This window comes from Saimiri boliviensis, chromosome 9 (genome assembly GCF_048565385.1).
Source record: "Saimiri boliviensis isolate mSaiBol1 chromosome 9, mSaiBol1.pri, whole genome shotgun sequence".
NCBI lineage: Eukaryota > Metazoa > Chordata > Mammalia > Primates > Cebidae > Saimiri > Saimiri boliviensis.
The window spans coordinates 18582585-18597663 of NC_133457.1; the positions used below are offsets into that span (position 1 = coordinate 18582585).

At 37.6% G+C, this 15079-nt stretch overlaps 1 protein-coding gene across 8 annotated transcripts in view; it reads left to right on the forward strand.

Annotated features, from left to right (window-relative positions):
* The window catches only part of MME (membrane metalloendopeptidase), a 128321-nt gene that overhangs the window by 72719 nt on the left and 40523 nt on the right, over nucleotides 1-15079 (forward strand). For all 8 annotated transcript variants that reach the window (XM_074405524.1, XM_003925009.4, XM_010335749.3 and 5 more), the window contains 5 exons: nucleotides 2266-2427; nucleotides 3739-3819; nucleotides 3918-4013; nucleotides 4121-4239; nucleotides 5997-6062. In XM_074405524.1, coding sequence (XP_074261625.1) covers nucleotides 2266-2427; nucleotides 3739-3819; nucleotides 3918-4013; nucleotides 4121-4239; nucleotides 5997-6062 — 524 coding nt within the window. The remainder of the gene's footprint in view (nucleotides 1-2265; nucleotides 2428-3738; nucleotides 3820-3917; nucleotides 4014-4120; nucleotides 4240-5996; nucleotides 6063-15079) is intronic.

A 15079-nucleotide genomic window follows, 5' to 3' on the forward strand; every position in this document is an offset into this window, starting at 1 on the left:
AGATGATGGGAATACAGAGAGATTAATCACATCAACAAAATAGCCAGATAGACAGGGTAGGTATTCACAGTGAAAAACTCAAAGTAGTCTCATCTAAACATTGAACATAGTGAGGCAATGAGCTCTCAGGAGTTGGGAGAATGAAATATTCCTTGAAGTTTGGAGTCACAGAAGCATCAGGGAAGAGATGGAGCATGAGCTGAATATTGAATGATGGGTAGAATTTGTAAAGAATGCAGGGAAGGAAGGCAGCAAACCACACTGCCATGTGTGTACCTATGCAACAATCTTGCATGTTCTTCACATGTACCCCAAAACCTAAAATGCAATTAAAAAAAAAGATTTAAATTAAAAAAAAAAAAGAATGGCAGGAGTAATCAAAGCTGTGGAATGAGGAGGATTAAAGTGAAGGCACAGGACTAAGAAAGCACAAGGAATGTTTGTGACATATTGAAGAGGCCCATCTGGTTGGAATAGAGTTTGCATAAAACACCAAAAGGGGAAAAGGGGAAGGTAGAGACATACATTTAATCTGGTAATGGTTTAGCAACCAAGTTAAAGATTTTGTTTTTATTTTTATTTTTGAGACAGATTCTTTCTCTGTCACCCAGGCTGGAGTGCAGTGGTGCGATCTTGTCTTGCTACAACCTTTGCCTCCTGAGTTCAAGTGATTCTCCCGCTACAGCCTCTAAGTAGCTGGGACAACAGGTGCCTGCCACTATGGCCAGCTAATTTTTGTATTTTTAGTAGAGTTGAGGTTTCACCACATGTTGGCCAGGCTGGTCTCGGACTCCCAAAGTGCTGGAATTGCAGGCGTGAGCCACTGTGCCTGGCCAAGAGTTTGTAATTTAACCTGGGAAATGTCAAGCCACTGACATTTTTCAGCAAGGTTGTGGCCAGTGTCAAAGAGTCTTTTTCGAAGTTTGGTCTGTGAAAGATGTGTAGGCTATATCAGGACGAAGAACTGGGTAACTTCTAGTCAAAAAGGAATGAAGATGTAAACCAGGTACCGATCAGAATAAGAGGTATGGAAAAGAGGCAACGGAATTACCAGTAAACCAAAGGAAAGAGAAATACCGTTTTGTCCAAGGTTTCAAACCCAGGAGGCTATGATAACAATTGTGCTGTATACTAAAGCATAAAAATCATGAGAAGACTGGTCTGGAAACAATCCTGAGAGTTTTGTATTAAAGAGCTGGGTCCTGAGGTGGCAGACAAGCAAACATGCCCAAAAGGTGGTTGAAAGTAGGGGCTTGAGGCTCAGCTGGAAAACATATTTATCGTACCAAGTTTAAAAAATCCATACAGCTCAGCAATTGTTTGAAGTTTTTAATTAATTAATTCAGAAAGTGAGGTGTTTTCAGAAGCTCATCTGAGAACTTATATTCTCTTGATACAGACAAATTCTCAATTGCTCTTTATTTTTATTGCAAAACAGTTCAACTTATATGAGATGGAAAGTGGAGAGGGCAGTAGCAGAATTTTCTTGGTTCCAGGTGTAGACGTTATGGGCATTGGGCCATATTCTCCTCTTCACTGGAAATAGTTCCTATTTTATACATCTTTCTATCAATTGCAGCTCTTAGCAGAGTCAGTGTCTTGATTATAAATACTCAGTCTTGGTTGATTTGCATTTTCATCATAGTCCTTAAAGAAAAAAGTGGACTTGAGAAAAACTAATAAGCTTACAGCCAGTTTTATAATGACAGACTCTATATAAACAAATGCAAATTGGATGTCAAATTTGAATTACAAAATTTATTTGAGCAAAGTCCAGGAAGTAATAACTGTGGCTTCAGATCCTTTCTAAAATGATAAAAATTCATTAACAATCTTCCATGGCTTGGAGTCTCAGAGACATTCAAAAGTCACAGCACTTTGAAGAGCAGAGTTGGCAACTAATGTTATCAGAGTGAAGAATGACATGCTAACCAAGATGGCCAACTCAAAGTAGACCTCTATTCTTTGTTCTTCTGAAATAGGAACTAGCCAGAAACTTATTCAGTGGTGGGGTCGGAAGGCTGTGGACCCAGGGTGGAGGGATGCATACAGTTCAAAATAAAATGAAGCAGCTATAGTAAAGGAAAAGAGAACTATACACAGACAGTATTCCTCATCCATCTGAATTGACTGTTACATAAAAAAGAAAACGGAGCTTCTGACAAATTGATAACAATCAAAAGGGCGCAACATGCCTTTTTCTCCTTTTAAGCTACATAAGAAATACACCCATCATTTTATCTAGTCTTTTCTCTGTTCTTGCAGCTGCTCGACTGATCCAAAACATGGATGCCACCGCTGAGCCTTGTACAGACTTTTTCAAATATGCCTGCGGAGGCTGGTTGAAACGCAATGTCATTCCCGAGACCAGCTCCCGTTATGGCAACTTTGACATTTTAAGAGATGAACTAGAAGTCGTTTTGAAAGGTTAGTAGAGATTGTATCTGTGCATCAAAGATTTCTCTCTTAATATATTCATTTTTTTAATATACAATTTTTAGCCATTACAGGGAATGTCACAAAAGATTAAAACATTAATAATCCTTCCAGGATTTGTGTACTGCTACCGAGTCACCCTGATAATGGCAGACACCAAAATTAATATGTTGACATCTCTTAGCATTCCTGCTTTCATTTGTAGGTATGCAAATGATAAAGCTGTATCATCCCTAGAAATGGCAGGTTTTTGTTTTTGTTTTGTTTTGTTTTGAGATGGAGTTTTGCTCTCATCACCCAGGCTGGGGTGCAATGGTGCTTTCTTGGCTCACTGCAACCTCTGCCTCCCAGGTTCAAGTGATTCTCCTGCCTCGGCCTCTCAAGTAGCTGGGACTATAGCACCCACTACCATACCCAGCTAATTTTTCATTTTTAGTAGAGATGGTGTTTCACCCTGTTGGCCAGGCTGGTCTCGAACTCCTGATCTCAGGTGATCCACCTGCCTCAGCCTCTCGAAGTGTGGAGTTACAGGCGTGAGCCATCATGCCCAACCAAGATGATAGTTTTGTGCCATTTTACAGAAGAAAAAAGTTTAAATGATTGCCACAAAAACCTACTTCTGTAGTCTCCCTACCCAAGCCCTATGTTAAAGTCACTGTAAGATGTTACTAAGATTTACCTTCCCAGCGTAAGCATATTCTAACCTGGCTACGATGCACTCCCTGGGAAGTTAGCAAAGTCTAGACAAGTCGCTACTATCCTCTCTTCCCTGTTCTCCCCTCTTCTAGAAGTTGCTTTGTAGAAAACCAATTTTTACTACTTTTTAACATCCAAACAAGTAAGACAATTCAATTCATTCATTTGGAGCATTAAAAGTACAATCACACAGATAATTATTTTCCAGCTATCAACAGGACTATTCATATTAAATTCCAAATTTCCTGTATTATTGTGTTTTTTTAAATCTCAATTTCAAGAAAAGTAACTGTTACCTATGGTAGAGCAGTATGCATCACTATTCATTTAAAAAAAAAAAAGATAATCTAGTCAAAAGGACTTTCATCTAAGTTGGCTGATTAAACTGACTCCCAGCTCTGTGCTAGGAATGATAATCTGGTAAAGGGTTTGGTTTTTCCTGTAAGGTTTCGGAACTAGGAGGAGGGAATGAATGTACCTCCAGAAAAGCAAAGTATTTTTACTGAACTCACCTTGCAAATGTTAATTACTGCAAATGAGCAATTACGTGTGCATAGTGCAAATGAGCAATTATGTTGATGTATTTTATTAAATGTCGTATTTCAGATGTCCTTCAAGAACCCAAAACTGAAGATATAGTAGCAGTGCAGAAAGCAAAAACATTGTATAGGTCTTGTATAAATGAATGTAAGTGCTCTTCATTTAATTTCGTTAGGAGTATGCATATATTGGTGCCAAACTATGCCTAGACTTCTAATTGAATTTATGTTTATTGTTTTCAAAAGCTGCTATTGATAGCAGAGGCGGAGAACCTCTACTCACACTGTTACCAGACATATATGGGTGGCCAGTAGCAACAGAAAACTGGGAGCAAAAATATGGTAAGGCAATTTTCCTACTTAAAAAAAAAATCCATGTGAAATTTGTGTTATAATAGCATTAATAAACTACAGCTTCTAAAGATATATTTTATCTTTTATTGCTTTAGGTGCTTCTTGGACAGCTGAAAAAGCTATTGCACAACTGAATTCTAAATATGGGAAAAAAGTCCTTTTTAATTTGTTTGTTGGCACTGACGATAAGAATTCTGTGAATCATGTAATTCATGTAAGTTTGTGTGGCAAATAACTAAAGTTATCTTTAAATTGTAATAAAACTTCCACACACATTGTTGTTATTGATACTTAGAAATAATGCTGTTTGCAATTGAATCGAGTAAGCAAGGAGGTGGTATATTCATGCTCTGCCCCAATACCTGGAGTCCCAATTTTGAAAGTATTTTCTTAATGCTGTGTTTTAGACATTCTCCTCTTGCTTCTGCTACCTCTATTGTACATGTCTCTCCCTTCACGAAACAAATGTTAAGAAGAGCTGCAGGCCCCTCCTATTCAGAAAAAGTCCCTGATTTCTTTGTATATTACTCGAAAGGAGTATACTTTGGTTTATAGAAGTAATGCAGGTCTGGAAACCAAAAAACAATAATTGCTTTTGAAAATAACATAGAAAAGGGATTTTTAAATGTATTTTTTTCTCACTAAAGAATGTCTGTACTTTTTTTCTCAATTCAGGAGAAACAAAATGCCTTTCTTTTAAAAAGGATTTATTTTATTTTTAAAAATGTAAACAATTTGATTTAGATGTCACCTAAGACTAGATTAACAAATATGTTTGGAATGTACTGAAAATTTTAATGAGTCTCTTTCTTTCTTTCTTTCTCTTTTTCTTTCTTTCTCTCTTTCTCCCTTTACCTCCCTCTCTTTTTCTCTCTCTTTCTCCCTCTCTCTCTTTCTTTCTCTCCTTCTCTCTTTTTTCTTTCTTTCTTCTTTCCTGTAAAAGAAATTATACCAAAAGTTGCAGGTTACCAAATTATACCTGTGTCCCTATAGCATAATCTTTATGGTCATTTTTATAGAAAATTTTTAAAGAAATTGAACCAAAATCTCCTTCAGTGGACTCTCTCTCTTCTGAAACTTTCTCTTTGCAGGATCACCTTGAGAGTCAGCGGGTAGGGAAGGATCGGGGCTCTTCATAATGGAGATATCTTCTGGCTCTTTCCATCCAGTTCTTTGGATTATGTTTCTTTTGTATTGACTTAGGCTCTCCACTGCTGCTAGGATTCTGTCTTTAACCCAGAAATGCTCTGTTTGGCCTCCACACTCATGTTGCCATGCAATGAGTAGGAAACAATCTCACAAAGCTGCAAGTATGCCCAGGCAGCTCTCACTTGGGTATTAAAGATGGACCAGACACATTAGCGCAGAACTGAGTTTCATCTTTTACATACTTAACTGATATCTGGGTCTGCTGAAGTTCTTCTGAGCAGAGCAACTTTGGGGAGAACCAAGAAGAAGGTGCCTCCATTCCCTTAAGGTAGAGAATCTTAAACATTTTCTGGCAAAAGTTGCATTAGTGGAAAGATTCTGGAGTTACCATAGAGGTTTTCCGCTTCTTCGCCCCTTCTCCCCATCCATCCAAATCAACTTGAGCACATTAGAATCTCAGGAAGCTGGGAAGTCCTGTGAATATGTAATTTAGAAATTCCCACTTCCTAGAATCTAACATGTTTTTGTTTACTTGCGCCTTCTGCTCTGCATTAAAAATCTCTCCCAGTAAATCGTTCGTTCATTTTCTTTGGTTTTCCTTAAATATCTGTAGCACGGTCCTCCAGATTATCTAACCTCCCATTAGTATAACACTTATAAGTAGTGTAGAAACCATTTCCTAATTTTGTATTAACTCAGTGTCTGATAGTTACCCCTATAAACAGCAGACTAGGATCTTTCACATACGTAAATAGGCAAGTTTGTATCTTTCTAACTTTTCTATATTTGCTGAATGATTTATTTTCTTTAAATTTTTTATAGGTTGACCAGCCTCGACTTGGCCTCCCTTCTAGAGATTACTATGAATGCACTGGAATCTATAAAGAGGTAAAAAGAAAAAAGAAAAAGACAATAACCAAAACCAAACGACAGACCAATCTGGTGTAAACTTACAAGTAATGAAAAAGATGAAGCCAAATTCAAATTTAGACCTCTTATGTTCTTCATTCAGGACAGGCACTTAAAGTCACACATAATAGTGAGTGGTCTTTGATAGAATGAACATTCTCAGTAGAATGAATGAAGGTATTTTACGAAACTAGGAAACTTGAAATTCCTTATTTGTATCTTGGTTTTTAGTATTTAAAACATATGACCTATTTTGAAAAGTTAATTTAAAATATTTTAATCCACCTGTAAACCAGATTATTTTAAAAATGAACAGATTTATCATGGGCTAGGGTGGTGCCAGTGAGAACCAGAGTAGGTCAGTGAGAGATACGGTCTACAGCATCCTTCTGGAACCTTCTGATTTGACTTTCAGAGAACAATGCAGATAGAGATAGTGAACTCAGACAAATCTTTGCAGTTAACTTGTGACTCTAACATTGGCCAGGTTGCCAGTGGGCATCATACCCTATAGTGGACGTTTGGATGTTCTGGAATGCTTTCTTATTGTCTCACAACCTTGCTTTTCTTGGGCTGATGTTCTCGTGCTCTTCTTACAGAAGTAAGGAACAACAGGAGACAAAACTAGTAATCTTACACATTGTTAGATGTTGGGGAAAGGTGTTGGTTCTACAAAGGTTTTTCTTGTAATTATTTTGTAGCTGAAAAGTAAGTTATCTTTGATGATCCTAATGGCTCACAGTGTAGTGACATAACTAAAATTACATTTTAGTTAAAATTAGTAGATAAGTATGTTTATGATTGGCATTTATTTTACCTAATTATGAAGTTCAAATAACATGGAATGAATTCACTGTAAGGTATCTTTTTGAGTGACTGCATAACCCCAAAATGAAGAAAAAGATATATTATCAAAGGCCACAATTAATAGCACAGCTAATTAGATTGGTGTGGGATATTTGAATTCAGTGCAATCTAGTTACTGTGTGGGGTCCAGCTATTGGCTTTAAGAGCTATGCAGCTGCTTTCTGTTACAGATTTGAAAGTAATTGAGGTATTTGGTTCACTACTATACATTTTTATCACTTATCAACTGGGATGCTTTTCATATTTAGGATTGTGTTCTTATATTGTATTTTTCAAATCCTAGGATACATAATTTTTTTTACATTTTAATGTTTCTGATATCAAGGTTTGCCTGGCAGTCAGTGTAGATATTTAAGGCAGTAAAAGGTTTTTTTTTTTTTTTAAGTTGTTAAGATGCTGTATTTGTGCATTTTATACTCAGTGCTGTACCATAATCTAGGACAGGTCACAAACTGGCAGTCTTTGGTTCAAATCTGATATAGAAGCACTTTTGTTTAACCTGTAGGTTTTTTTTAAATTTTGAATTAGTTGCCAATATTTTACAAAATTGAAAGATTTCACTCGAGAATCCAGATTTCTTAGTAAATCAGTAGAGTTTGAGCCCCTGGCTTGCATTCTTATATGGCAGCAATTGAGCAGAGTGGTGTTACGGTTGCTCCTTTTAAAAAGGGCATTTGTTCTCCAAGTTTGAACAGCCCTCTTCGACATGATTCATTGATTTATATTGACTTCTTGGCTCCTGTAGGCACTTGATTTTGCATATTAGTCTGGTCTTAGCTAAGCCACAGCAATAAAAACACTCACAAATATAGTAGCTCAAACAAGAGAGAAGTTCACTTCTGTCTCTCATGTCTGGAAGTAGGGAAGCTGTCCAGGTGAGGCAGGAAGCTCTGCTCCAGGGGAGTGTCTGGCAGCCAGCTTCCTTTTATGTCATTGCCCTAATATCAACCTCCTCTGGTGTTTCTCTTAGTCTCTTTGGTCAAAGTTGGTTCACCACTGCCCTGTTCACATGCCAGGCACAGGAAAAATAAAAGAGGAAAAGTGGTAGACAGATAGTTAACTTTTATGCAAATAGTGCAGAACTTGCTTACATTCCATTGATTAAAATGTTGTCATGTGGTCACAACTAAATATAAAGGAGGCAGAAAGTGTAGCCTTGAGCAGAATGGCCATGTCTGTGCCTTGTTAGAACTTGATTGGCAGAGAGGAAGGTTGTATCTTTTAAAAGAGGAGCACATATACTAATGTCATTTAGCAGGCTCTGCCACAGTTTACATTCCCTGATCTAGGGAATACTATATTTGTGATCAAGTAACACAGTGGTGATCAAATCTAGAATTAGTAATATGTTTATAGAGTTTATGGGTGGGAAATCTGAGGCTCAGAAGTTTGCCCTCAACATTCAGCAGAACAGTAGTATAGTGGCAAACTTTGGTCCTTGTCTCTTTTCCATTCTATTACATTATTACATCTTCCTCTTCTTCTCCTCCTCCTCCTCCTCCTCCTCCTCCCCCCCCCTCCTCCTTCTTCTTCTTCTTCCTTCTTCTTCTCCTTCTTCTTCTTCTTCTTGTTCTTGTTCTTCTTCTTCTTCTTTCTTCTTCTTCTTTCTTGCCCTTCTTCTTCTTCTCCTCCTCCTTCTCCTTCTCCTTCTCCTTCTCCTCCTCCTCCTTCTTCTTCTTCTTTTTCTTCTTCTTCTTCTTTCTTGCTTTGTCACCCAGGCTGGAGTGCAGTGGCATGATCTCGGCTCACTGCAGCCTCCACCTTTTGGGTTCAAGCAAGTTTCCTGCCTCAGCCTCCTGAGTAGCTGGGATTATAGGCATGCGCCACCACACCCAGGTAATTTTTTGTATTTTTAGTAGAGACGGGGTTTCATCATGTTGCTTGGGCTAGTCTTGAACCCCGAACCTCGTAATTTTCCCACCTTGGACTTCTAAAGTGCTGGGATTACAGGCGTGAGCCACCTCACCCAGCTACAACTTCTTAAGAGCTGGTACTTAGTAGAGTTCTTTAAATGAGCAAATGATAGAGAAAACTCACTTGCCCTAGCACTCACAGCCTGGAAGTTATTCTCAGCTTAAATTAGGTGCTCTTCAGCTGTCTGAATCAGACTAGCAAACACACAGCATGCTTCCTGCCTTGCTCCCCCTTCCATAGCTATGTACTTTGGGTGACATCCTTCTTTCCTGCTAACCTGAGATCTCAGAATCCTTCTCAAGGCAGTGCTCCAAACTGTAAACAACCTCTTTTCAGTGGAAGGGAGTTGCATATAAAATAAAATCTATGTGTCATCCCAGAAATGGGTAATTATCTGAATATTTCTTCACCCCCTCCCTCTTTTTGAATCCATTCTTTTGGGCATGGGGGTGAGTGTGTATAGTTACAGTAAGAATTCCAATGTTATCCTTATTCTTCCTATGATATTTGCTATTCTCTCCTAATCACTACCACTTGCAATCCTTTGGTTTCCCCTGCATCTCTAGCAAGCTATCAAATAAAAGTTAATTCTAGTTTTTCCACTACTCTGCCATCTTTGAAAAATGTCAGCCACCTTAAATATTTCTGTCATGTGTCTTAATGCTTCATGAACAAAAAATGATGAGAAGTGTGGAATAAAAAGATAACCTTCAGTAGAGGAGTAACGCATCTGGAAGAAGTCTTAGTATCAATGTGTCATTGACCTTCAATGATTTCCTCTCTTATAGGCTTTTATATGTTTTTTCCTTTGCCTAAAACTTGCCCCCACACATACCACCTGCCCACACTCGTTCCTCTATTATGGTTTACCTAGCATCCAGATTTCTATATACTTTTTATCTAATGTTGTTTTTTTCTACAAAACTATAAATTAAATGGAAACAATGCTTCCACTTCTTATCAACTATGAAAATAACCCCTACAATTACTAATTGTCCTTTTCCTTTTTTTCTGATACTTACCTCAGTTTCTGGCCCTTAAATGCTACATAATCAGTGAATGAATGATTGATGGGGAAGATGGCAGGGACAAGAGGAAAGAAAAGAAAGGACTCAATTTTTGGAAGCCCTTCTAGTTTCCTTCCCTTGATGTTGGGAAATAGGAGCTCTAGATCATCAACAGCTAATAGCATGCATTTCTTGAGCATTTTACGAACTGTATGTTCTCTTGTCTCTTTTCAATTCCCAGTTATTTCTTTGCTAAATTCAGTTTGCCTGAGGTATATTTATACATTCAATGGGTATCATACATTTGCAATTTATATTATTTCATGGAAAATAACCAAGAGAAGTTTTGAGAACTGGCATAGGGTCGCCAATGCTGTTGTCAAAGAAAAATGTCCTTAGACCATGGAAGGCTGGCTTCCTTGCCTTTCGTGTTAGCCTATAATTTTTAAACTTTAGCGTGGGGTCTGCCTTCTGCATATATGCCTCAGAGGCTGAGGATCAGAGAGGGTCACACCTCCTCCTCAGTCAGAAGTACCCTAATCATAGACCTCCTTGATAAAGTTATTAACTCAGCCCATTTCCCCAGGTGTTTGATCCTTCCTTCTGGGATACCCAGGTCATCCAGAGGAATCCTATTCCATAATCTTACAACCAAACTTCTTATCAACGATAAAAATAGCTCCTACAATGACTAAGAAAGATCATTTATTTACAGAAGTCCTTTTTTTTATTTTGATACCCTCATAATAGAATTTTTGTGTTGTAATATTTTATTATTACAATCTAGAAAGGAAAAGTGATACAGAACAGCTCCGTCTTATCAGTAAGGGGCCCACATTCACCATGTCTGCTCTTCCTAACAAACTGTTCTCAAACTGTTCTCATCAGGGGGCCTCTGTGCTGTATCTTTTGTTAAAGAAATGGAACCTGAGTTCTGAGGTATTCTGATTATCTGAAGAGATTACTTAATGACACACTGCTACCTCAAAGTACAGAAGTAGTGAGATTCAAAACAATTCTATTCCTTACAGGGATACAAATTTCTATGCTAGGAAAACAATACGAAAGATGTACATGGCCCAAAAACATAACCATTCCCATTCACAAAATGTTTAAATGAAAACATCCAGCCATTTTATGTGAAAAAGTTTTTATATATTGAGTCACTGAGAAGACTGAGGTCCTTAATTTTCTTAAGAAATCGCCCATCATCAGAAGAGTCTGAGCTCTCTATTGGGGGTGAGTTGGAATTGGTCTCAGAGCTTCCCTTTCTCTACTTCTTAGCTTATCAAGGGTAATTGTTATCTTACTTTGTTCTCCTTTATAGCGAAGTCTGAAGGTTAGGAATCTCCTTTATAGGGAAGTCTGAAGGTTGAGCATAATTAGATAATAGATATGTTTATGCTCTGCACTGATGTTCGTCTGAGAAGAAGGAATAAGCTAGGCTAGTGGTTTCCAACCCTAAGGATTACTTTGTTTTGTGCCAATAACCGGGTTCTGTGCAGAAACACCTCACATATACACACACTTCAAAAGCCATTGTGATTTATTTTACTTGTGGGTTTATATATCAGCAAAATATTTCTTTGAGTAGAACATTTCAGGGCTAAAAGAAAAGGGAGAAAACCACTGGGGCTAGAGTTTGAGAGCGTAGAAGCCACAGGGTATACTGCTGCAGGGCATGGCAAGAGAGGAGGCCAGAGTTATGAAGACGTTTAGAGCCTTCGCAAAATCTGGGGGTTCATAAAAATGGAGACATTTTAGGGATGAGGATAGAGGGCTTGGAACATTGGCACAATGGACTGAAGCCAGAACGCGATGACCCAGAGTCTGTGTGCCTCGATCAGATCAGAAAAGCCAGGAGAAGTCTCTACACTGTATGTACCCGGGAAAGAGCATAAGCTGAGATTTGCCGTCCTGTAGATGAGCAGGTACAAGCCAGAAATGAAATTTTAAAAGAGGGGATATTCTTTGTCCACTTACTCAGTGTATAAGCTGAGAGAATCTGTTCAGAACTTGAGCTACGGAAAGAAGTTCCGAGGAAATATAAAGTATAAAGTAAGAGAAACTTAATATATTTAAAATTTAACTTCATTTAAAAAAATCAACAGATCTTCATTGAGCTTATGCTATATGACAGATACTTTTCTAGGCAATAAAGATTCCAAGGAAACAAGGTGCTTGTTCTCATGAAATTCATGTTCTAATGGAAAGAGACAGACAATAAATAACCAGGTAAATAAGGAAATAAGACAAATTGTGAGTGTTATAAAGAAAATAAATCAAGGTGTTAGAATAATGAGTGACTGGGGTAAGGCATGGGTGATTCAGTTTGGCTTGTTTAAAGCATCTCTGGCTGCTGTTTGTAGAATGTGTTGTAATGGAACCAGAGAGATCAGAGAGGGCCATGTGGTAATTCAAGTGAAAGATAATGATGATAGCAATTCAGATAGAGAAATTTCAGCAGACCTAAGATAATGTTGTGTAGGTAGGTCTATCATTATAGGGAAACAGTTTGTGTACTTTAAACTGCTCGGCCTATATGTGCCAGGGTGATACGTGGCAGAGCTAGTCTCACTGCATAACACAGCTATGACATGATAAGATAGACCCTGCGAGGGAAACTGCTGACCTTGCTTTGTCCTTTTTGGACACCAGGTGACTAATAGTCAGAAGCTTTCACTCAGTCCAGTTATCTGTGCTTACGAAAACGAAAGGGAGCTTTTAAATATGAGACTTAGTGAATATGATGAGAATTTTTGATATCAACTGAACTTAGTTTGTGAAAAGAACTAGATGCAGTCCCACAAGCATGGAATAAACCTTATAATTTATAAAAGAAGTTGTACAAATCTTCAGGTTCTTTTTGATAACCTGATGAAAACCCCAAGCAGTCTCTATGCTAGTCCGAGTTTGGGTCCTCTTGGGTCTCATGGTTCTCCTGCTCTAGCGTCCTATTCGGCTGGAGGCTGTTTTTTATTTCCAGTGCCCAGGAATGGCTGTGTGACTGTATGTTTGCAGTCTGTTGGAGGGAACCAGGTATCTCTCTGTCGGCAACTGCACACCAGCTGACATGCTGCTTAAATTGAGAAATGTTTCTAAGCTTTTTTGATAGGAAATATGTCTTTCCTGCTTGGTCTCCCTGTGTTTTACCTTAACTTCTTGTGTAGCACTATTAAATATTCCCCAACATCAGTGGCCAAGAGTGCCACAGTTCTGTGATTACTCAGTCACTTCCTGCTCCACATTATGTAGGAAGATAGAACATTGATAAGAGCTGGGTATCTCAGAATCTTTTGAAATAAAATCCCTGATCCATAGATAGTTGGCTCGCTATGTTATCCAGATATCAATCTGACAGGAGAACTTTCTGTTCCTCCCTGGGTCTTGATTGTCATTCATTAGGAATGATATTAAAGTTTGAAGAACAGTAGTCAGATGGCATTCATTGCTCTCTTCTTCTTCAACGAATCTGACAAACATCAGGTTTTTTTCCAGGCAGGAAGAGCCTCATTTCTAAACAGGTAATTATAAATATCATTACCTGATTCAACAAAATGAAGGTAGTCCTAATTAGAGTAACTACCCATGATCTTGGGTGTTAGTAAATATCATCTCATTGGTAGCATGTGATTTTAAAATCCACAAAACTGCTATTAAATGGATTTTTACCCAGCTGTTTAAAATGGATCATCACCTTTGAAACTACTGTTACAAGTACTAGGATTTACAATTTTTGTGTTTTAAAGAAAAAGGCTACATAAATGTTTTAGTGGATTCTTTTTCACATAAGGAATCATAGATTTGCTATATCAAAGCTTCAAGAAAGCTACCTTATGACTATAAAAAATGAGAGCTGACTCTGGCCTCTGTTGTAATAACTAATTGCTCTTTCAGTCCCCCACACACAAAATTGAATTTCAATTTAAAAAGTATCTTGGCCATCTATATATGTTGACTAATTTCTTCCCAAATCATGACAATTATAATCATTTGGCATTTTCCGTATCTGGAAGTGTCATAAGAAAGAAAATTAAAATCTTAAGGTAGAATCACGTCTCGTACAAGGGATTTAGCACAGCAGTAACCTTAGAGTCTGACACTAGGGAAATCTGGAGTCAGGAAATATAGTCATGATACTAAGACATATGTTTTAATCCGTTATATTGGAGTAGCTATCAGGTAATGGAATTCATTAAAGGAAGTAGTATATTCCATGTAGCTATATTATTAAATACTCGAGCATCCCAGAAGCTAGTGATACTGTATGCTTCCAGTTTCCTAAGAAATTTGACCAGTTTAGCAAACTAGAAGCATCATCCAAAGTTCTGTGCTTGCCTTACACCAAAGTTCTATAGTCTTTAAATACATTGGGAATGATAAAGAGACTGGAGCAGAACCAGTTGGTTGAATCAGCAAAGTGCCCAAGATGATTACTGTTACTGTTTTTTCACCTCCTTAACAGAAAAGCATCCCGTATACAGAAAAATCTCAGTAGATTGATATTGAAAAATTGAAACTACCATTTTGATTATAGTCAGTAGTAATTCCCTGCTGAAGGTCAATTGATTTATACTCTTTGGGAATATAGTTAATTCAAAACACTGTATGCTTATGCTTTGAAATAGTTGGTCCCATGAGGTATGAACTCAGACCATTTATTTACTTCAAAGTGAAACAAAGATTCTGATTACCTTTAAAAAGAAAAAAAATTGGGTTGCTGAGAATATATGTAAAATTATCTTTTGATTTCTGTTATCTTAGTGATTAGGGTTTTATAAAAATATAATTTCAAGTTTTATTTTAGATTCAGAGGGTAAATTTGTAGGCTTTTTACATGGATATATTGCATGTACTGAGGTTTAGAATATGAATGACCCTATCACTGAGATAATGAGCATAGTACCCAATAGTTAGTTTTTCAGCCCTTGCTCCACTCTTTCCCTCTACCCTCTGGTAATCTTCAGCATCTCTTATTGCCATCTCTATGTCCATACTTACCCAACATTTAGCTCCTACTTATAAATTACAACATGTGGTATTTGGTTTTCTCTTCCTGCATTAATTCACTTAGGATAATGACCTCTAGCTGCATCCATATTGCTGCAACGGACATGATTTCATTCTTTTTTATGGCTGCATAGTATTCCAGGGTATATATGTACCACATTTTCTTTATCTAGTCTACCATTGATAGTTATCTAGGTT